Source organism: Seriola aureovittata, chromosome 22 (genome assembly GCF_021018895.1).
Source record: "Seriola aureovittata isolate HTS-2021-v1 ecotype China chromosome 22, ASM2101889v1, whole genome shotgun sequence".
NCBI lineage: Eukaryota > Metazoa > Chordata > Actinopteri > Carangiformes > Carangidae > Seriola > Seriola aureovittata.
This window is the reverse complement of record NC_079385.1, coordinates 1,458,690-1,480,748: the sequence shown is the minus strand read 5'-3', so window position 1 is coordinate 1,480,748 and position 22,059 is coordinate 1,458,690. Positions and strand designations below refer to the sequence as shown.

Here is a 22,059-nt window from a genome sequence, read left to right as displayed (position 1 = left end):
TGAGTTAAATTGTGTATGAATTTGTGGATAATGGACAACAGCATGTTTTGTGAGGTCAAGGTGACCTTTGACCTTTTTTGTATCAGATGTAATGAAATTCTGTCTGGTCGTTCCTGATATATTCCATTCATTCACAAAAATGTGAGGTCACCGTGACCTTGAAGTTTGTGCCAAATTTGAAGAAGTTCTGTCAAGGTGTTAATGAGATATTGTGTGTGTGAGAATGGGCTGATGTCCGTACGGATGGACGGACACCCTGAAAACAATATGCCTCTGGCTCTGACTGTTGCCGGCGCTAATGCATAAAAACAAAGTCCTGATACATCAATCATTTTCCAGTGTGTGTGTGTGTGTGTGTGTGTGTGTGTGTGTGTGTGTGTGTGTGTGTGTGTGTGTGTGTTAAACATTAATTTCATTTTACCTCTGTGAACGTTTATTTGAATAAACCATGTGAGGAGTAAAGAGAGGAAAGGTCTCTCTGTGGTTGATTCCTAACATCTCATAGACATGTGGAATTTGACAAGGGGCCCCTCACCAGGTCACAAACCAAACATACTGGGAACTGTGTTTTAGTACACTGTATTTTATTATTATTATTATTTTTTAAGCACATCATTTATTTTATTTCATGTAAATTTTGGCTCTGAGTACTCCGGCTTCCTCCAAAAACATGCAGGTTAGTTGGCGTTTCTAAAGTTAGTATGAATGTAATGGTTGTTTGTCTGTATATATCTGTAGTAACTTATGACCTGTGTCGGAGGGTAATGTTAATTATCTGAAATAAAAGATTGTGGCAGTTTGGTGTTATCATCAGGTTTGAGTAAATGTGTCAGTTTGCCAATAAAATGCCTTGTGGTGGTCATATAATTTTTGTTCTGATGCAGATGAGACATTGTTTCACAACAGTTTGGACAAACCTGAGGGATCCGTAAGATTGCATTATACACACTAAAGGTACAGATACAGGTAAGATGCACCATGTTATTGCAGGTCCACCCCCACCTTGGTCTTTCTCCCCATGTATCTTGTCTAGCTCCACCTCCAAGTGTCAAATATTTATTATTATGCAGGTTGTTTATAGGAGTTGTATAACATGTCATGTTATGTCATGTTATTTGTACATTTTGCTATTGCTACATATTTCACGTTAGCATAGGCAGCTGTTTACTTACAAGTCTAGAAGAAACGTTGTGAGGTCAGCATCAAACTTTATGTCTGTCTCCAGAGGTGGAAAACAGAACTATTTCCTTCACTTTTTTTCTTCTACTGAAGTTAGCATGCTAACCAGTTAGCCCCAGCCCAGTCCGACTATCTCGTCACTTTCCGATACTGAGTCACTGTAGCCTCCAGTCTGTTCTGAACACGTAGCTGCTCAGAAGACGTATTATGACCTCTTGTCTTATAAATGTAACAATGGCTGAAGCTCTTGGCAAGACTGGTAAGTTAAATAAGCTGTTAAATAAACCAGATAATATAAAGGCAAAATGTGACAAGAAAAAAATCTAAAATATAACAAGTGAAAATAAAGTATCCATTACTAATGATGCTTAAATTCTGGAAACACTGCTATAACTTTCTTTCTGTGGGGTGGGCAGTACCTCACCCTGACCTTCTTTCATTCATCAGCATTTTTCAGTCACATTCAGTTCATATCATATAACTCCACCAAAACTTTCACCCTGACACCCTGACTGTGTGTGTGTGTATGTATGCGTGCGTTTTTGTTACCTCTTTAAGACCTTTTCTGGTACAAACACTGACTTTGGTCCTCAAGGGGATCAAAGCCTGGCTGTAATGAGGTAAAACATCATCTCTGAAGTCCTAGTTAAGATTAGGGTTTTGGGTTTGGCTGTCCACAGTGAATGGAAGTCAGTGCAATGTCCTAACAAGGATAGTTGTGCAAACTTGTGTGTTTGTGTGTGCGTGTGCGTGTGTGTGTGTGTGTGTGTTAGTGTGGAAGTTCAGCCTCAACAGGCGGGGTGGAAGCTCTTTGCCTTTGTAAGTCCCTTTTATCTTTTCCTCTTGTGTCCTGGTGGACTGTCCCCACTGAGCTCAGGACCTTCACCTGCAGGCCTGTTTGAAGGATATCTCTTCAGACTGCCACACATCTGCTTCAGATTCCAGCTGCTGCCTGTCGGACACAAGCGTGAAGATGCCACTGTCCCGTTCTTTGTCCATGACGTCCCTGAGTGGGGTGCTGCCGGCCTGGGAGGAGGATGAGCTGCCTGTGGAGGACCTGTTACTCTTTGAGGTGGCCTGGGAGGTCACCAACAAAGGTTAGTCTGACCAGAAATCTGTGGCTTCTGACTATCACAGGTGTATTGATTTGTCCATTTCCAAAAGAAATGAGATGTTTTCAAGTGATATTGATATTGTATTTTTACATTTCACATTATTCATTACACACACAGTCTGTGTATTTCAGGTGTTTGAATATAGCTTTCATTTCAAATCAGCCACACTGAAGTGAAAACATGAAGTGATGTTGGCAGGAAGTACCGCACAATAAAAATACAATATTTTATTTAAAGTAATCGATGAAATCATCTCACTAAGGCAGAAATTAGCACTTTAAAAGCTGGTTGTATTGGTAATATTTTGTTTAAAACTGCGACTCTTTGCCCCTCAAAGAGCAAATATTGAAATCTGCTGAGAGTGGAGTCAGAGTCTGCCCCCTCTGAAGAGTTAAACATTAAACTGCAGATAAGTAATGAAAGAGCAGATACTCCTGTGACCGTCTCATTTTGTCTGGCTAATATGTGTCATGAATATAATTAAAGGCAAACATGAGAAAGTTAATTTGATGGGGAACCAACTGGATGAATACGTTGTCCATCATGGACTTAAGCTCCTTAGATCACCAAGTGTTGGTGACAGTGGCCCCCCCCCCTCTGCCCTGTGTTTGTCTGGGGTTGTGAAGCACAGAATGAGGTTTGCAAATCTGTATCATGATTATTTTGAACGTTATGCATTATACTTTTATTTATGTATTTATTTGTATTTTCAGTTACATACTAGTATGAATGATCATCATTCATCACTCCCTGTAGAAGTCCTTCAAAATTAAACAGGTCACACAACTCTTCTCCAATATAATATTGTTTTATTCTATGTTTTCGGCTGTCTGGCCTTCATCAGCAGTTGCTCTTGACATGGTTAAACATGAAACTACCTTTAAAGCTGGTTCAATCTCAACCTTAATCAACATTTAGCAAATTATAAATTTAACTCAATAACCATCATATGATTTTTGGCTGGACCGCAACAGCATCCTATAAACACAAATGTCTATGACTGACTGACTGAGTGATAGAGTTGAGAGATCAAATTAGCTGAATGCCATGTGACTGAGTGATGAGTTACACCAGTGAGCTGCCGAGTGTTAGAGTTTCCTCATTGGCTGTTGAGGGATCATGTTACAGTAAATCCAGCTGAAATCACAGCTCAGTCTTTGTCTTTAACTGTTTGGTGATGGTGTCAGACGTCATCGTGGTTATATAATCAGGGTTTTAGCAGCAGCTTGGAAGTGACTGCTGGTTAATATATAGTTTTTATTAGACCACGTTTTAGTCATTGTTTCTAACTTGTTCGGTTGTCATGACCACAGAAACAGAAAAACATGTCAATGAGAACTGACATTATTTCCTAACTACTGAGCACTCATGTAATGATGTAATAATAACATAGTAATAATGTAGTAGTGACTACTGAGTACTCATGTTATAATGTAGTAATAACGTAGTAATGACTACTGAGTACTCATGTTATAATTTAGTAATAACATAGTAATGACTACTGAGTACACATGTTATAATGTAGTAATAATGTAGTAATGACTACTGAGTACTCATGAAATAATGTAGTAATAACGTAGTAATGACTACTGATTACTCAGTAATGACTACTGAGTACTAATGTAATAATGTAGTAATGACTACAGAGTATTCACGTAATAATGTAGTGATTACTACGGAGTACTCATGTAATAATGTAGTAAGAATGTAGTAATAACTACTGAGTACTCATGGGTCAGAATGTCAGCATGATCCCATCACAAGATGGTCTCTACTTTTATTTAGTTAGAAATGTATTCATGTATCTTTTGGTGTGGTTCACAGGTGCTCAAGGACACCACAATTAAGTAATGAAATAAAATGAATGGTGTAATTATACTACTCCCCGTCAAGTTTAATTTTTGGGGGCTACTTTCATTATTTTGATGCACACATTTCGGTCGTATTTACACAAAACATTATTTTAGTTACATTTCCCAAAATAATACGTATAGCATATAACGCACTGGCAAGTCATTTCACTAACCAACCTAGGCAAAAACACTTTATCCAAAATTAACGTGTTGTTAATCAGTTAATCAGAGACACAGTCAGAGGTTACACATGACACTGTCAGTTTATGAGACAGTATGTTGTATGACGTAGCCTCCATGTGATCATCACATCAATGATAAATAGTTGCTTTGTTGCAAGATAGAAATATTAATGTCACTTGACAGCAGTTGCACCTATGAAATCAATATTATTGATATTGATATTGATATTATATTATTTTCAATATATTTTTTTTTGTACAGAAACCATAGAGTTTTGAGTCCTGAATGCAAGTCTAGTGTTTATATGCATCCAATTCATAATGTGGTCATGTTGTCAAACAGTTTAGAGGTCATTGGTCAGTCTGCTGTTTTCTTTGCCTTCACCTCTTACATAACCGCCGCTCTCTGATGCAGTTTAGACGTCATTATAGGCTCAGTGATTGTTGACGGTCTTTCATATCAATATTTGTCTTTTTGTTGCCAAGTGAGAGACATGAGAAACATTTCCACGTGTTTAAAAAACACACAAAATACTACAGCATCAACCTCGTGATGAAGATTCAACAATTCTGAACATTCAGAGGGAATATTTAGAGTCATACACATCCTGCCTACTGTAGTGGGAACTACCGCAGAGGTGGTTTTGAGAACTTTAGCAGGTGATGGTCTGTCTGTCTGTCTGTCTGTCTGTCTGTCTGTCTGTCTGGCTGTCTGTCTGTCTGGCTGTCTGTCTGTCTGTCTGTCTGTCTGTCTGTCTGTCTGTCTGTCTGTCTGTGGACAGATCTTGTCATGGTGATATATCACAACCGTGCCAGTGACATTCAGGAAACTTTAGAGGAGTGGAGTTGGGACAAAGATAGGTGTGGTGTGATCCATGAATGCTCAGAACAAAAATTGCAGACGTGCAATAACAAAAGTTTACTTCAGTAAAAGTCAAAAAGTCAAAGTTTGCTCCATTCAAACCATGTCACAGACCTGTCTCACTTCAATAATAATAGGTAACCTTTGACCTTTGTTGATATGTTGAAGGAGAACAGGGTTGTACAGGGATGTAAAAGTGCACGACCTTCATCTTTGTTAATGACATTAATATTGAAATATACAACAGAAGTTAAACAACTTGTCTTTTCCTTCCACTGTGTGTGAACACGTAGTCGGAGGAATCTACACTGTGATCCAGACCAAGGCTAAGATCACAGCGGATGAATGGGGGGAGAACTATTACATGATGGGGCCGTACTTCGAACAAAACTTCAAGACCCAAGTGGAAGCCTGCGAGCCCCCAAACCCCAACATCAGGAAGGCCATGGATGCTCTGATCCACAATGGCTGCCAGGTTTGAGAGAGCGAGAGAGTGTGTGTGTGTTTGTGTGTGTGAATGAGCAGGGACAGCTACCTGAGATTTATGTTATCTTAATAAGTGTGGTTAAGTTTGGAGTGGACCGTCCTTTAATCAGAGACATGGTAGTTCTAACTCTGCCTCCTCCTGTCTATATGTCTGAACTGAACCCAAATTAAAATTGTCCTCGATGAGAAACATTGTAATCCACTAAAGTCTCTGCCACATGAAGGACAATTAATGTCCTCAAGTCAAAAACAATATATAACAATATTGCTACTCTTACAGCTAGTTGTACAGCTGACAGCACCATCACTGCTCCAACTTCTGTGTTGCTTTTTCTAATACTGATACTTATTCCAATACAATTACTACTATACAACTACTATATATATATATATATATATATATATATATATATAAGTTTGTAGTTATATAGTGATTTATACAATTTTACCACAATGTATTATTGATACATAAATTGCCACATATATTTATATATATGGCATATCAATATTATCTCTTTATGTTGTTTAGAAAAAAATTGTGTAAATATTATTATTTATTTACAAGTTCATCACACACATTTAACTATATTATATCACATACATGTTGTTAACCTTGTTGCATGTAAATATGATTTAGATTCTACCAACCCAACACTGTCACTGGTGCCTGTGCAGCCTCTCGATGTGTTAACCACATTGTCAGTGAAGAGACCCACCCACTGATCGCCGGCCACTAGATGGTGATCAAACACCAGAGACCCTGATGATCCAGGGACGTGACATGTTGTGTGGTCCAAACGAAAACCTGCAACCTCAAGAGTTAAAATAATAAAAGATTTTTACTATCTCTTTGAGCTTCTTGCACTTGACTAGTTCTACATAACTACATTTATAAGCCTATTTATTTTTATAAAATAGTTTTGGTGTGTAAATTATGGCATGTCATGTCATTATAGCTATGATGTGCCTCCATATATAAAGAATTAATTCTAGTCAAGATTTAAAATATAGTGGCAGGCTCAGTTGCAGGGAAATATGTGCAAGTTGATGGATAATGCGTTTAATTTTGTTCATTTCATGCAATACTGCAGACATAAAGGAAAAGAAAGGAATTTAAGGGGAATTTTAAATGTAATACTTTACCTTTTAACTTTGACTTTTTTAAGTATTTATGTTTTTAATTCTTCCACTCTAAGACATTTAAAACTTTTCTCACTGTTACTGACCAGCGATGCAAGTCAGCTGTGTGTCTGCCAGAGTGCCTTTGAGCAAGACACTCTTATTACAGCATGTTCCCATGTATCAAAGCACAGTGGAGATTTTAAAAAGTGTGTAACTTTCTACAAAAGTACTTTCAGTGGGTCTTCTCTGCCGATGTTGACGCTGCAGGTTCATTTTGGCCGCTGGCTGATCGAGGGCAGCCCCTACGTGATCCTGTTCGACATTGGCTCCGCCGCCTGGAACCTGGACCGGTGGAAGGGGGACCTGTGGCAGACCTGCAACATCGGCCTGCCCTACCATGACCGAGAGGCCAACGACTCGCTCATCCTGGGCTCCTTGATCGCCTGGTTCTTCAAAGAGGTCGGCCGGTATTCAGCCTGTTGATCAGTCGCTCCCTTCATGTAGTTACAGTGTGAACTTGTGTTATTTGGTGTTTTCCAGCTGACAGACAACCTCGGAGACAAACCAAACGTCGTTGCTCATTTCCACGAGTGGCAAGCGGGACCTGGGCTTATTCTCTCTCGCTCCCGCAAGATTCCCATGGCAACAGTATTCACAACACATGCCACCCTGCTGGGACGATACCTGTGCGCCGGGAATGCTGACTTTTATAACAACCTGGACAAGGTGAGAGTTTTCAATTCATGTCTCTGTCTTTACTGAAGACAGAAAAACAGTCTGACAGTTCTACAATCTTTTTTTAGACATAACATCTCCCTGATGGAATACGTTTCAAAATCCCAGATAAGACAAACATTGCTGGAACCGGAATACCAAATTACATTTTGGTAGTCAAGGGTCAAAGGTCAAGGATGTGGTGACCTCACAAAACATGGTTTTGGCCTTGTGAATGCCGTCAGATCTGATATTTATTCGAATTCTATTTTTTAAAAACATTGTTTTGATTTTGACAGCAGGATAAACCTACAATTTTGGAACCATAGAATAGAATATGTTTCTCATACTGCTGATGTGATTTGCCACAAGTGATTATTACCTCTGCCAAGGAGGTTGTGTTTTTTTGTTTGTCAACAGGATTATGCAAAAGATACTGAACTGATTTGTACTGAACTTGGTGGAGGGATGGGGAATGGGCCAGAGAAGAATCCACTACATTTTTGTGTCTATCTGGTGAAAGAAGCGGATTCAGGAATTTCTTTTATCACTTTTCTATTATTATATATATTTAAGATGTTGAGATCTCTGAGTTTGTACAGTTTGGTGCAGATCCAGATCCAGATCCAGATCCAGATCCAGATCCAGATCCAGATCCAGATAATAATCCAGATCTGAATATGGAGCTCTGTCTAGTCATGGAGCTGTGATATTTCTGATATTTCCACGAGAATGTGTTACCATGACAACATCTGCCAGATTCATTTTCACATTCCAAGGTTCAGGCCAAAAATCGCAGCCTTTTACAGCCACTTAGAGCATCATTAGTGATGCTGAGCTGTGTGGAGGGGTCAGGGTGATGTTTGTGATTGGCTCTGCTCTGCTCAGATCCTAAAGGTCAGCATGGACCTAAAGGCCACTCACTGGCTGAATGGATAATTGACAAACACCTTGTCTGTCAATTATCCATTCAGTCTGAACAGGAAGTCCAGATCAACTTCAGCTACTCTGTCAATAGAATCATATCAATATGCATTTTCAGCTTTGTTGACTGTGACACACTCTGCAGCCAGCATGTAAAATAGGATAAATAGTAATTATATTATATATAATTATATTATGTTGCATCATTTTCTGTTTTCTACATGCTCTGCTCGCTCAAACACACACACTCATGCAAACACACAAATAGATGCATGTAAACTCAAATACACAATATTTCATACAGGTCTTGTATTTTCATGCTTTCACATAGCATTTCTAATCCGAATGATAGAAACTTTGATAAACTGCTGGAATACTGTAATAAGACACTGTGAAACATGAATTTGTTTTAAGGACGATATTTCACATCGTGTTATGTTGTTGTGTTTCACAGGTTGTTGTGTTGCTTGTGTTCACAGCTTGGTGTGTGAAGCTACAGGATGTAGCTATAGCTGTGATAAAACAAAGACTATCACAGAGTTTTTATATATATATATATATATACCCACATCCCCCATCAAACCACAGGGCCTGGTGATGCTGCACTGGCTGTGTTTCTGCCACTATATGTTGGAAGTGCAATACAGCTAATATGTGAGCTATAGTACAGTTTACCAGAAACTCTTTATAGTGTGTGCATCAGTACACAGAGACATTTATGAGGCAGGTCTCTCATCTACTTAGAAATTCTAATGTTTTAAATATCACAGAAATTAGATACTTTACAATCACGACACTCCAGTGAGGCACAGTCTGTAAAATCACAGTTCAATCTTATTTTCTCACTTTCAGTGTGTGAATATTAATAGTTTTTGTAAATGTAAAGGTTAAAAATGAGAATCCTTGAAATAATTGCCCCTAAAACTGTCACCGCCACTTCTCAATCTCTCTCTCTCTCTCCGTGTGTGTGTGTGTGTGTGTGTGTGTTGCAGTTCAACATTGACAAGGAGGCAGGTGAGAGACAGATCTACCATCGTTACTGTCTGGAAAGAGCTGCAGTCCACTGTGCTCATGTCTTCACCACAGTCTCCCAGATCACTGCTGTGGAGGCCAACCACATGCTGCACAGGAAGCCAGGTGAGGAAGCTTTCACTAATTCAGTATTGGATCACCTGCACAGAGTTTGGTTGGTCACTCTGTGGGTCTGATCATCTGTCCAACAAATAAAGTATGAATATTCATGGTCCTCGGAGGATGAAGCCAGAGTTTCGCTGACCCCCTCTAGCACCACCTTCAGGGCAAACTGACCAATTATGCCTGCTGTCATTAAAGCCCTCCTGTTGCTGTGTTGATGGTACAGATGTAGTGACTCCAAATGGGCTGAATGTGAAGAAGTTCTCAGCCATGCACGAGTTTCAAAACCTGCACTCCACCAGCAAGGCCCGCCTCCAGGAGTTTGTCAGAGGACACTTTTATGGGTGAGGGTTTTTTATTCATGCAGCTCTGATCTCATGTCGTTCGTATTTTGTAGATAGATAGATAGATAGATCTTCATTAAAACTTATTGTGACTCTTTTCCTCCTGGCAGTCATCTGGACTTCAACCTGGAGAAGACTCTTTTCTTCTTCATTGCTGGACGCTATGAATTCTCCAACAAGGGAGCTGATATTTTCCTTGAATCACTGTCCAGACTCAACTACCTGTTGCGGGTGATGTCCTTAGGTTTTATGCATACAGGACTAAAAGACTTCAGCATGTGTTCCTGTCTTAATCATTAGTTATTGTCCTGTCCCCCTTTTCTCTTCTCTCCCTTCATAGGTCCACAGAAATGATGTAACGGTGGTAGTGTTCATCATCATGCCTGCCAAAACTGACAACTTCAATGTGGAATCACTGAAGGGGCAGGCGGTACGCAAGCAGCTCTGGTATGTCATACTGTAGTTTGAATAACAGTCCAACACCAACATAAGTAGATGATACTATACATGCAGCATGCACACAACAACAACTCCAACCCGGATCAGGTACAGTGATTAGGCAGGAAGGCAGATTTGCCGCCAAGCACTTTAAGAGCACTTGTGCACCTGCTTACTCTTGCAAATATCCAATCAGCAAATCAAGTGGCAGTGGTACAATGCAGATACATCAGGAGCTTAAATGAATGTTCACATCAAACATCAGAATGGGGAAAAATGTGAAGACAAGGTGATCACTTACCTCTAATAGTGAAACATCTTCAAGCGTAAAAAGGAGATTTTTTTCAGGTGATCCACAGTTACATAGTTTCATTTTCAAAGACTAAGGCTGATCTTAGAACGTCAGTAGGATTGAAACCACAGAAAGAAAGATCCTACTTGGATGTTGTCATTGCTTCCAGTGAGAGACAGGTTGATGTTGGTGTGGTGTTGTTCGTCAATGGTGAGTGCGTCTCAGAGTTGTAGAGTTGTCGAGAAGCAAAGTAAAGGTTTTTGGCACAACTTCACCTACTTCCAAGGTGTATGCAGAAAGGAAAAAGCAGTCTAAAGGGTTAAAACTCCAGCAACACTTAGAGTAAAGAGTGAACATGTCAAACCTACAACAGCAGAAGACCAGGTCAGGTTCCACTTCCTGTTACCAAGACCAGAAACCTGAGGCTGCAGTGGACACAGACTCACCAACACTGGACACTGGTGGTGTGATGGATGGTGTGGTGAATGTTATTTTCCTAATACCAATCAATCATGGTCTGAATGTCTCAGTCTATCTGAGTATTGGCAGGAGATTGGCAGCTTGAATATGCAGCTGACAAATCTGCAGAGATGATGTGATGCAGTCATGTCAACATGGATATTCTCGTGGTGTGATTTTGACGAACCTAATGGCATCAACAACTGCTACCTATCATGTTATATGGTTTGAAAGACTTATTGCCACTCGAGCTGTTGGGGGGTTAAGCAACTTGCTCAAGGGCACCTCAGCAGCTGCTATGAAAGAAGGCAAGCACTGCTTCTTCAGTCCTACCCAGGTTTATGCTGCTGGTCCAGGAACTGACTGGTATCTTCCAGATACAAGACCACTTCTCCAACTTGTCAAACTCTAGGCCATTAAATTCAGAATGACTGGCTCAGTCCAATATGATTTCGGTGAGTTTGGGATTGAATGAGTTTTGGTTTGACAATGCAGTTGAAGCTTTCTGATGCAGGTTTGTATTTATCTCTCACAGGGACACAGCTCACACCGTGAAGGAGAAGTTTGGAACAAAGCTGTATGATGCTCTGTTAAAGTAAGTATATGGATACTGTATGTGAACCCATAGCTTTATTGATTTTGGTGAGGGATTACATTGATGTGAAATTGCTGAGTACATCAACACTGTTCTTCTGTGACAAATGATTGTATTGTCTGCTCTATCCTCAGAGGGAATATCCCTGACATGAACTCCATCCTGGACCGAGACGACTTCACCATAATGAAGCGAGCCATCTATGCCACTCAGGTACAGGAGCCTGTTTGTGTTTAGTAATAGCACACTTTTCTGTTGTATTTCTGCCATCTATTGTGTACAACATTCTAATATTTACTTCGTTTGAATGACTTACATAGTCAGCAGGTAGTAAAGTTTCAATGTAATATATTGCTGTGCTCTAAACTCAGGCACTCCAGCCTCTTACCCCTCTGTATTCTCATTTTAACAAAGCTTTATTTTCCCATAATACCCACAGTCCTGTTCAACCCTCAATGTCCTGACATAAATCTATAAATTGCAAACTCCATACAGATCAACAATAGACTAGGCCAACCCTATAATCTGGAATGTCAGTGACTGATTGACTGACTGACTGACTGACGAGCACTTTCAATACACTGAGCCTCTCCTCCATTACAGCAAATAAATTACTTTCATTCCAATATCATTATTACTAAAGGAGGCAGAGGAATAACTAAACAGACACACAGAGCAGAGAGAGCAGGAGGGAGGGAGGGAGAGAGAGAAGTCATTGGTAGATAGATATGTACAGATATGTACTAGGTTTAGAACTATGGAAAGGAAAGTCACTAAAGGTGTCTGAAAAGTCAGTAATTCTAGCAACAAGGGCAACACCGCCTGTATATGCCCCCCTGGTGATGTTCAATTCATTTTGAAAGAACAAGAGTGGGGGAACTCCATCGTTCAGCCTGCCGACCAATTTTTAAACGTCATCACCCAGTCAGTCAGTCAGTCAGTCAGCAACATCTGTGTTCATAGAAAATTGAAAAAAATCTGGAGGATAAATTTCCACCATCATGCTCTCTGTTTTCATTAGTAGATAAGGTATTTCCTCAGGACAGATCAATGCAGGCGATGGCCCCTGCTGTGGATGAATTATAAAAGGACATGAGGGGGATTCCACTGAGCAAAAAACCATGAATGAGCATCAGCGCTGTAACCAAGCCAAGCGTGGGTTAATTACCCTCCTCTGCCCCAGACCATGGGGTCAATAGACTGTCTGTGTCGAAGTGATGTATGTTACAGCACAGTGCTACGAGTGCAGAACCTATACAAAGGTCTTTCTCAATTAAACGAACGCATGCCAATGTCAATATTTCATTTGTCGGAAATGGAGTGCAAGTGGTATTGACCACAAAAGTGTGAGGGGGGAGTGATGGAACGGAGACTCGTTCTGATCCGTGATTGGGGGAAGTACTGTTGTATTATTTTTCTGTTTGTCATTTTTTCACCCAGCCCCCTCCCACCCCACGGTTCAGCCTTGTTTATTTCACTAACTTTTATCACACTGAGGAGGATGTTTTACTGAACAGTTGCTCCTCCTTCAACCAGCAACATGTGAAGAATTCTTATATATTTACTGACACTTCAGAAGTTGAGTTTGTGTATATTTGTGGTGATTGTGCATAATTGAAAAAAAAAAAACATATTTTCTTTCCTCTTGCCATAGTTTTGAGGTCCAGGTTTTCAGATATATCTTTAAGCTACAGCCTAATACAATGGAGGTGAAAGGAAAAACATTTGCAGTGTTAACACCATCTCACAGATAAACCAGAGACCTCAGAGTGAACAGTTTACATTCAACACGTGTACACTTCTGTTTCGATATTGGTTCAAAATAATTGCTTTTGATTACCTATACAGCTCACATGAATATGAGTTCCTGAGCATGCATGGATTCTGATTTAAAAACAGAACTACAGATTAGTAATCATTAAATTATATCTTTTCAACCGTTCTGAGGTTATTCTTATTATATCTTACTTAGATCTTGTGATAGTGTTTTTTTCTTTGTAGTGGGAAAAAACTATTCTAACCATATGGAATAATTTCATCCTGTTGTTAGCATTTCTTACTGTCTTACATGTGTTTAACCATCTGAGCTAAAGCTACTGTGTTTGCATGTGTGTGTGTGTGTGTGTGTTTGTGTATGTGTGTGCACATGTGTGTGTGTAGTCATCTATCCAGCCTTTTGGTGTGTTATTTCCATGGGCTGAGGAACAGGAGCGTTGTTCTAGTTTGTAAGAATTGTTGTTTGTTATAAGGTTCAGGGAGATCTTATGCAGTTGATGCTTCACCTGGTGATTAGCCAATTACAGTCAGCCATTGTGCTCACATTTTGAAATAGAGGTCTGTTTGTCTGAGCCAAGATGACAAATTTGTTCATTTTTTTAAAGTAATATTTTTGGCCATTTTATGCCATTATTGGATAGTAGCAGTGGAGGCGGATGGGAAATTCAGGGAGAGTAGTGAAATGACACGCAGCAATGGTATGTGCCTTAACCATTCAGCCATCAGGTCGCTCCACAGATTTGTTCATTTAATCGAAAAAAAAAGTACTTGATCCAGCTATTTAAAGTCATATTTTATCTTTCAATGTGTCCATGCATGCAACATTCTTCAGTTTGTCACATGACTAGGTACAATGTACAGCAAAGAGAGAAAGTTGACGCTTTCCTCCACCGAGACACAGGAGAAGACTTTTAGCGCTCTGTACCTGCAGAGACATGAATCCTCTGTCCAGTGATGTTCACAGCAGACTATGTCATTCAGTTTTTTATCCTGATGCAATGGGAATTAACTGTATTGACTGATCAATTGATTAACATTATTATCCCTGAGGTGACATTGATTGGCGGTGTGGGCATAAGACCGCCAGCTAGGAAGCAAAGATTGAAGCGAAGATGAAAGAATCGTCATCACCAATATCTTAAAAAGGATGCTATAATTCAGGAAACTGTCCCCCTTTAAAATGATGGAAATGTAACCATGACGATCAGGATTCACTTTGACCTTTCCCTGCTCCTGTCGTCCCTCTTGTGTTGTTTCACTGTTTTCAACATATACTTCCCACTTCCTGCTGCAGAGACACAGCCTCCCTCCAGTGACCACTCACAACATGCTGGATGACTCAACAGATCCCATCCTGTCCAACGTCAGACGCATTGGCCTCTTCAACTCCAGGAACGACCGCGTCAAGGTACACATCACATCCTCTGAACTTCACGTTTAGGCTATGATATAAATTTGAGAATAAAATCATAATATTACGAGAATAAAGTAATTGTCCAATCAAAATCAGCAGCTTCATGTGAGAAGACATCCAGTGAATAGTGATTTCTAGCAGCAAAAATTTTCCCATTAAGAAAGTTATTGCTCATATTCTATTTTTCAGTCACATCTTCCCCTGTGGGATGACTGTATCTGCTGTTATATATATATATAGTGCAAAAAGTTTAACATTGTATAGGAGAAAAAATAAAATCGGTCTGAGGGGTGGCAATAGATGAGAAAGTCACAAGGCCACCGGAACATCAAGAACCATCCTCAGTGAACATGCTGCAGCTGACGATAAGTCTAAGTCTATCCTGTTGAGTTGATAAATGGAAAGTAAATGCAGATGGTGACTAACGAACATATTTACTTCCACATACTCATGTTTTTATTCTCTCTCTCCTCCTCCTCCTCCTGTCAGATTATCTTCCACCCTGAATTCCTGTCCTCCACCAGCCCCCTGCTGCCGATGGACTATGAGGACTTTGTTCGTGGCTGTAACCTCGGAGTATTCCCCTCCTACTATGAACCATGGGGATACACACCTGGTAGACTTTCACCCTCACATTGAAACTTATCATATGCAAGTGTTGCATCTAGACACTAGGAATGTTCCTTATGACTAATTTCCCTGACAATTAAATGGAAATTTAAATTGAGACTCTTCATAAAGTGAGAAAACAATCAAAAAACAGTCAAAACTGCTGTGATGAGCTGCATTATCTTTACATTATCTGTACTGCGTCTGCACATAAACAATATCATATTGTTAGCTGAGTGTGGCTAACGTTAGCAGTGCCAGCAGTCATCTTACGGGTGGTTTAATGGTTATATGTTTATTCTGACAAAGCCTCCATACGATGAGTTGTCATCTGTCCCACTTCCCACCTTGGTAGTTTACAACATAGGGCATTAGGAGAAGGGGGCTGCATAACATCTTGGATGTAACAGTTAAACAGTGTTGTACATTAATAAAATATTAATAATTAGTTTATTCCATGGTTCAAAATTGTTAATTCGCTTCTGAATTTTAGGACAACAAACTTTATCATCCTGATATGATATGTTTAAATCGCATTTAGAAAAATGAAATCAGCTTCTACCAGACATTCATTGCCCAAAAATTGTATCATATTCCGAGTGGCCGGCAGCTGTATTGTGTCACCCCCATCCCCCACCAAAAAAGAAAAAAAAAAGGAAAATGACAACAAAATAGGGCTGAGACTAATAATTATTTTCATCAGTGAATAATCTGCCAGTTGTTTTGGTTTAATATGTCAGAAAACAGTGAAAAATGTCCGACCAAAAATAGAAAACAAAAATATTCAGGCCACTACACAGAGTTTGAGATTAAGAGAAGCAGCAGATCCTTGCGTTAGAGAAGCTGAAACCATGAAATGTTTTTAGACTGAAATGATTAATTGAAAATAAAAATAGGTGCAAATTAATTTTCTTGTGATGGACTAATCTGTTGTTGTAGCATTGAAACACTGTGTGTGGTCTCTGACCTGGGTCTTTGGCTGTGTCCAGGTGAATGTGCTGTCATGGGGATTCCCAGTGTGACCACCAACCTGTCAGGATTCGGCTGCTTCATGGAGGAACATGTCACAGATCCTGCTGCCTATGGTACACACACACACACACACACACACACACACACACACACACACACACACACACACACACACACACACACACACACACACACACACACACAGTCTGAGGCAGCACTAAGCACAACATTGCTTAGTGCTGCTACAAGTTGACTGTGGTGTTGGCTAACACAAGTAGCTAGCTACTGTTTGATTAAAAAGAAACAAGACTAGGTCCAAACCTATTATATGTCTGGATCTCCTATGGTCAAATCCTGATTTTATAACTGTGATGGCATCTGACAAAATCATCAAACACATAAATGAAAGACAAAGACCGAGCTGTGATTTCAGCTGGATTTACTGTAACATGATCACTCAGAGAAAAAGTTATAAGAGACAGAATATCTTTTTTTTTTTTAAATTGATTTTTTCAGGCTTTTGCCTTATAGTGAGAGTGAGAGAGAGAGAGAGAGAGAGAGAGAGAGAGAGAGAGAGAGCAGTTAGCAATGACTTCTCTCCCTCCCTCTGTCCTGCTCTCTCTGTTCTGTGTGTCTGTTTAATTATTCCTCTGCCTCCTTTAGTAATAATGATAAATGTTATGAAAGTACTTTATTTGCTGTAATGGAGGCAAGACTCAGTGTATTGGAAGCACTCCTCCTCTTCCATGCAGTTCCCGAGCAGCAAGGAAACCAGAATGGCTCAGTAGACTACGCATAACAAGAGGTGTAGCCCTAAGCCCCCGGTCCTGAACCAGTTTCATACCCATTCTGTTTGAAATAAATCTCTAAATCTAGAGACAATGAGCTAAGTTGGCAACACTGCAACTGTGAACACACCAGGCCCGGGACTCAACTGCTTTGACATGCTATAACATGCACTGTTTTATGTAACTTAAAACTAAAGCTACAGAATCTAATAATACATAAGCACATCATTTTTTTTACTTTATTGTCATTTTATAAATTATGGTTTATTTCAACTAACTACTCTTTTGTTATTTTCTGATCTCCCTGTTGCCTCTCAAATATATTCGAGGAACCTCCTCTCTATGGACCAGCCTCCTTTGGTCTGAGATATCACATGTGTGTTCATCCTCAACAACTGATTTTGTCCTTCTCCTCCCCCCTCCCTGTCCTGTTTCTCTCTCTCGCTCAGGTATCTACATTGTGGACCGACGGTTCCGCTCCGCCGAGGAGTCCTGTAACCAGCTGACCCAGTTCATGTTCAGTTTCTGCCAGCAGTCACGGCGTCAGCGCATCATCCAACGCAACCGCACTGAGAGGCTGTCCGACCTGCTGGACTGGAGATACCTCGGACGGGTCTGTTTCTGCTTGATGAGGGCGACACTAACTTAATCTTTATCCTGTTTCAATTCAGGTTTATTCTGTATTCATGCCTGCACATACCATTCACATGAAAGTAAGTTAAATGTGGTCTTACTGTTGCTTATCATCTTGTGATTGACAGTTCTACATACATGCCCGCCATCTCGCACTGAGCAGAGCTTTCCCAGAGAAGTTCAAGGTGGACCCCATAGCTCCTCTGAAGGTGAGCATTGATGAACAAAAACATGAGAGAGAGTTTGGGAATGAATGAACAATAGACCGAATACTTTTGCCTGCAGGCTGCCATTGTCTAAATTATTAGTGCCATGGGTGCTCAGCTCCGAGGCATCTATTAATATTCCTCAGGCTTATTATTATTCTTCTGCCAAATTTTGGCGTGTAACTTGTCCCGCAGCTTTGAGAAAACCCGGTAATATATACTTCAAAACAAGCGTTTTGATCCCGAAAGAGGTGCTATGACTTTTGGTGTTAAAATTCCAATTTTTCCTAAAGTTATTCCAAAAATACTGGGAATAAACAATGCATTAGGAATGCATTGGAATTTTCTTTAAAACCCCACAAAATTTCACCTTTTTTCTACAAAATTTCACCTTTTTCCTGAGTCACCCAGCTCTCTTATACCTGCACGTAGAAATGTGATTCAAACTATAAAACGGAGGAAAACTTCTGCTCTCTCCAAAACACAAGAACTGTTTTTACATAACATGTAAACTTTTCAAACTATGAGCACTCAAAGGAGGAGTGTAAATCACTTTTTTGAGGCCCCTGTCCCCACAAATTGACAGGATTGGTTCCTTAGGTTTGTGACGTATGAAACCCTGGGTGTCTGAATCTGTTTCTATGAGACTGTCAATGGTTCACGGCAGTTCAAGGTGGAAACACTCAGTCATGGTGTTGATGATTATTTCACTCATCATATGTCTTGTATTATCTAAAAACACCATAGGGATGTTAACAAGGTTAAACACTTGATTTTCATCAGAGAGGTCTTTAACATTTTGAAACTGCACCTGGATCTGCATCTGCCAATTTTATTCATTTCAATTACTTTATGTGAAGCAGTTCACAGGAAAGAGAAGCTCTTGAAAATGTTATATTCTGTGACACATGTCAGATTCTTTTTATGTACAGCTGTACTCGGTGGGTTGTTAAGCACAATGTCTCAGTGGTGCTACAAACTGAAAATTACCTTTTGTTCCCAGTAAAAAGTTATTTCCTCTACTTCCACATGCATGTGCATGAAATTCCCTCTTGTGTACTGACTGACACACAGTGCATATTGTTTGATTTTATCCACACTGGTCAGGCTTTAATTGACAGTGTAACATTTGGATGAATGACAACACATCATTTTGGATGGTGCTAAGGCTGAACACCGCTGTGCTACATGAAATAAGACTTTATCCTCTGGTTCAAGGACTGTGACTGATACAATACCTGATACATGATTTTCAGATTTAAAGCCACAATTAGATTCAATTTTAGATTAAATACAGATCAAAACATATTCATAATTATATTAATTCATTCATAATTATCTTGTGGAAAAGACAGGAAGAAATAGATTAATGAAAAGATGGAAAGAAGGGAGTGAGGAAAGAGAGGGAAAAGGATGGAAGAGGAAAGAAAGTGGAAAAGGAAGGAGTGAAAAAAGCAAGGAATGGAGTGAGGAAAGACATGGAAAGGAAAAAAAGAGTAGAATAGAATGGAAAGAGAAAATATAGCAAAAAGCTAAAATGACAAGAAAAGACAAAAAGTTCCAAGAGGAGGACAAATCTCAGAAGTTGGGCACCTCTTTGACCATTTTGGATTAGCTGGGAGCTCGGGGCGGAGTCAGACCAAGATGGTGACGATGCGGCAACTCACCCTGAGTTTCAAAACTGCTCTTCAGAAACCTTCGGGTGACGTCACAGAGGCTACATCCCATCTTCATATATAAACTCTATGACATAAACACAAGACTTGATGGAGCAGCTGGTTGTGATGGATAATCTATTTGCAGCAAGTTTGAAGTCTCTGCTGGATGGCTTTCATTCAAATGAACTGAAAGCTTCTTGGAAAACAGAAAAACCTTTGCAGTATATTCCAGAAAATGATAATCACTGTATTTTTCAATAACTATATCTCGACAGACAGAGGGTTTCCGATACCCACGCCCTTACTCGGTGCCCCCATCTCCCTCAGCCTCCATCCACTCCACCCCCCACCACAGTGATGTGGAGGATGATGATGACGAGCCCTACGATGAAGACGAGGAGGCTGAGAGGGACCGGCTGAATTTCAAGGCTCCCCTTGTACTGGGTGCTATGCCTGAGGGAAAGAAGAAGCAACCAGGAGAGTCAGGAAATTGAGGAGCAGCAGATTTTACACAGGTTTATCCAGTCACCCAATGCTTCTGTGAGGTGTGTACAGAACGAACACAAAAATAAAATGAATATATGAATCTGATTAACTCACATAGTGTACACTAGTGAGGGAGAGCGCACCTCCCTGCTACAGTATACTTACCCATCTCCACTGTACTTCTGCTGATGCCAGGTCAAACCTTTAACTTCATCACTTGTATCCAAGGTTTTTTTTGAAAGTTTGTGGATTCAAAACAAGATTTAAAAGTCTTTAATGTATTTTGTGGATAGCATTATTTCACTGCCCTAGGTCTCATGAGACCTGGACAGACCTGGATCTAATGCCCTGTAGCCCAGTTTAATTGTGGTGTTCCCCAAGGCTTTATCCTCAGCCCACTGCTGTTTTCAGTGTATGTGGATGTTGTCTACAGCTACTATGCAGATGACACAGTCTTATGTTCTAATGCAATCCAATAATTGTAAAAGGCTAAATAACTGTCTGCCTTAGTTACACAGTGAAAAAAAAAAAGATGCATTTTACAAGTTATAATCCTGTGTCCCTGTGTTAATTGTTCAATCATTGCTTGGTTACTGTCAAATGTTCAACATGTCTAACTAGAATCGCCACCTCCTGGTTGTTTCCTCCAACAACCAGCCCAGTGTCAGGAAATGTAGACACAGTATCTCCTTCCTGAGTTACAGCACTGAATAATGTCCAGAAATGTTTTCTCAGAACATTATGATGTCACAATGAAGTTGACCTTTGATCTTTTGGATATAAAATGTCATCACTTTTTATCCTTATAGACATTTGTGTCATAATTAGTGAATTTGATTAATGACTTATGGCCAAAAACATGTTCTGTGAGGTCACAGTGTAACAGGGGTGAATGTGAAGTCACCTGGACCTTTGACCACCATAATCTGATCAGTTCATTCTTGAGACCTAGTGAATGTTGGTGCCAAATTTGAGGAAGTTCCATCAAGGCGTTACTCTTATCTCTTCTTGTAAAACATTAAAATATTTTTGATGACTCATTCTAAACTCGGACGTGTATACAGTACTTAAAAGTATCAAATCAAATGTAATGTGGGGTAACAAGACAACCAGTCATATTATTCAAAATAATCTCAATCATTAGCTTGTGAGGTGTAAAAGCCAGCAGAGAATTTCATGGGTCTGATGTGCGTGTTCGGATTTCAGTTGGTGAAAACCTTGTTTATATTTCCAAAGAAAGTAGTCTAATTTATTCTCTCATCCTGCTCATGGTCTAACGACAAAGATGAGAGAGGTGTGGGTGGAGATCAGTCATCTTCAGCCACACTGAGCAATCCAATTACATTTGTAGGATCTGATTTACATCCCCCTCATACATCACATTACTGAGGTCGAACAAATTCCACCAGACATTTTGATGATTATTTCTGCTTTGATGACAAAATGAAGAATATTTTCCAGTCATGTTGTTTTCAATTCAGGAAAATTGCCAAAAATTAAGTTAAATTATTAAGTTAAATTAAAAAATTGATCGTACTGTTAACCTTTATGTTGAAAGTGTGTGTGAGTGCACCTGACATCTTCAAACAGGTGGGAGATGGTGACCTGGTGCACTTGGAGCTGGACACTCTAAAGACAGGGGAGATGATTGCGGACTTGCGGAAGAGCCCGGCCACACCATCCATAACTGTGTGACTCCCCAGTTGCGACTGCTGAATACTTCCCGGGCACCAATATCATTGCTGATCACCACAGGGTTTTGGAGTTGAATTTAAATTCCCCAAAACTGGAATTATGTGGTTTTCATGTGACACAGTA

At 39.9% G+C, this 22,059-nt stretch overlaps 1 protein-coding gene across 1 annotated transcript; it reads left to right on the top strand.

Moving 5' to 3' along the window:
• Window positions 1-1,976: 1,976 nt before the first annotated feature.
• gys2 (glycogen synthase 2) lies at window positions 1,977-21,047 on the top strand. The gene is made up of 16 exons (XM_056367024.1): window positions 1,977-2,276; window positions 5,485-5,666; window positions 7,067-7,258; window positions 7,340-7,525; window positions 9,430-9,574; window positions 9,798-9,915; window positions 10,026-10,146; window positions 10,256-10,362; window positions 11,640-11,699; window positions 11,834-11,912; window positions 14,770-14,883; window positions 15,379-15,505; window positions 16,488-16,583; window positions 17,708-17,871; window positions 18,020-18,100; window positions 20,031-21,047. Exons 1-16 carry the CDS (start codon window positions 2,153-2,155, stop codon window positions 20,247-20,249), a joined length of 2,115 nt encoding a protein of 704 aa, XP_056222999.1. The 5' UTR covers window positions 1,977-2,152; the 3' UTR covers window positions 20,250-21,047.
• Window positions 21,048-22,059: the final 1,012 nt, after the last annotated feature.

Excerpts from the sequence above, each read along its gene's own strand:
- gys2 (XM_056367024.1), top strand. The coding sequence starts at position 2,153 with ATGCCACTGTCCCGTTCTTTGTCCATGACGTCCCTGAGTGGGGTGCTG. Across the intron at positions 9,916-10,025 it reads GTCAGAGGACACTTTTATGG|TCATCTGGACTTCAACCTGG; the intron begins GTGAGGGTTTTT and ends TCCTCCTGGCAG. Across the intron at positions 10,147-10,255 it reads GACTCAACTACCTGTTGCGG|GTCCACAGAAATGATGTAAC; the intron begins GTGATGTCCTTA and ends CTCCCTTCATAG.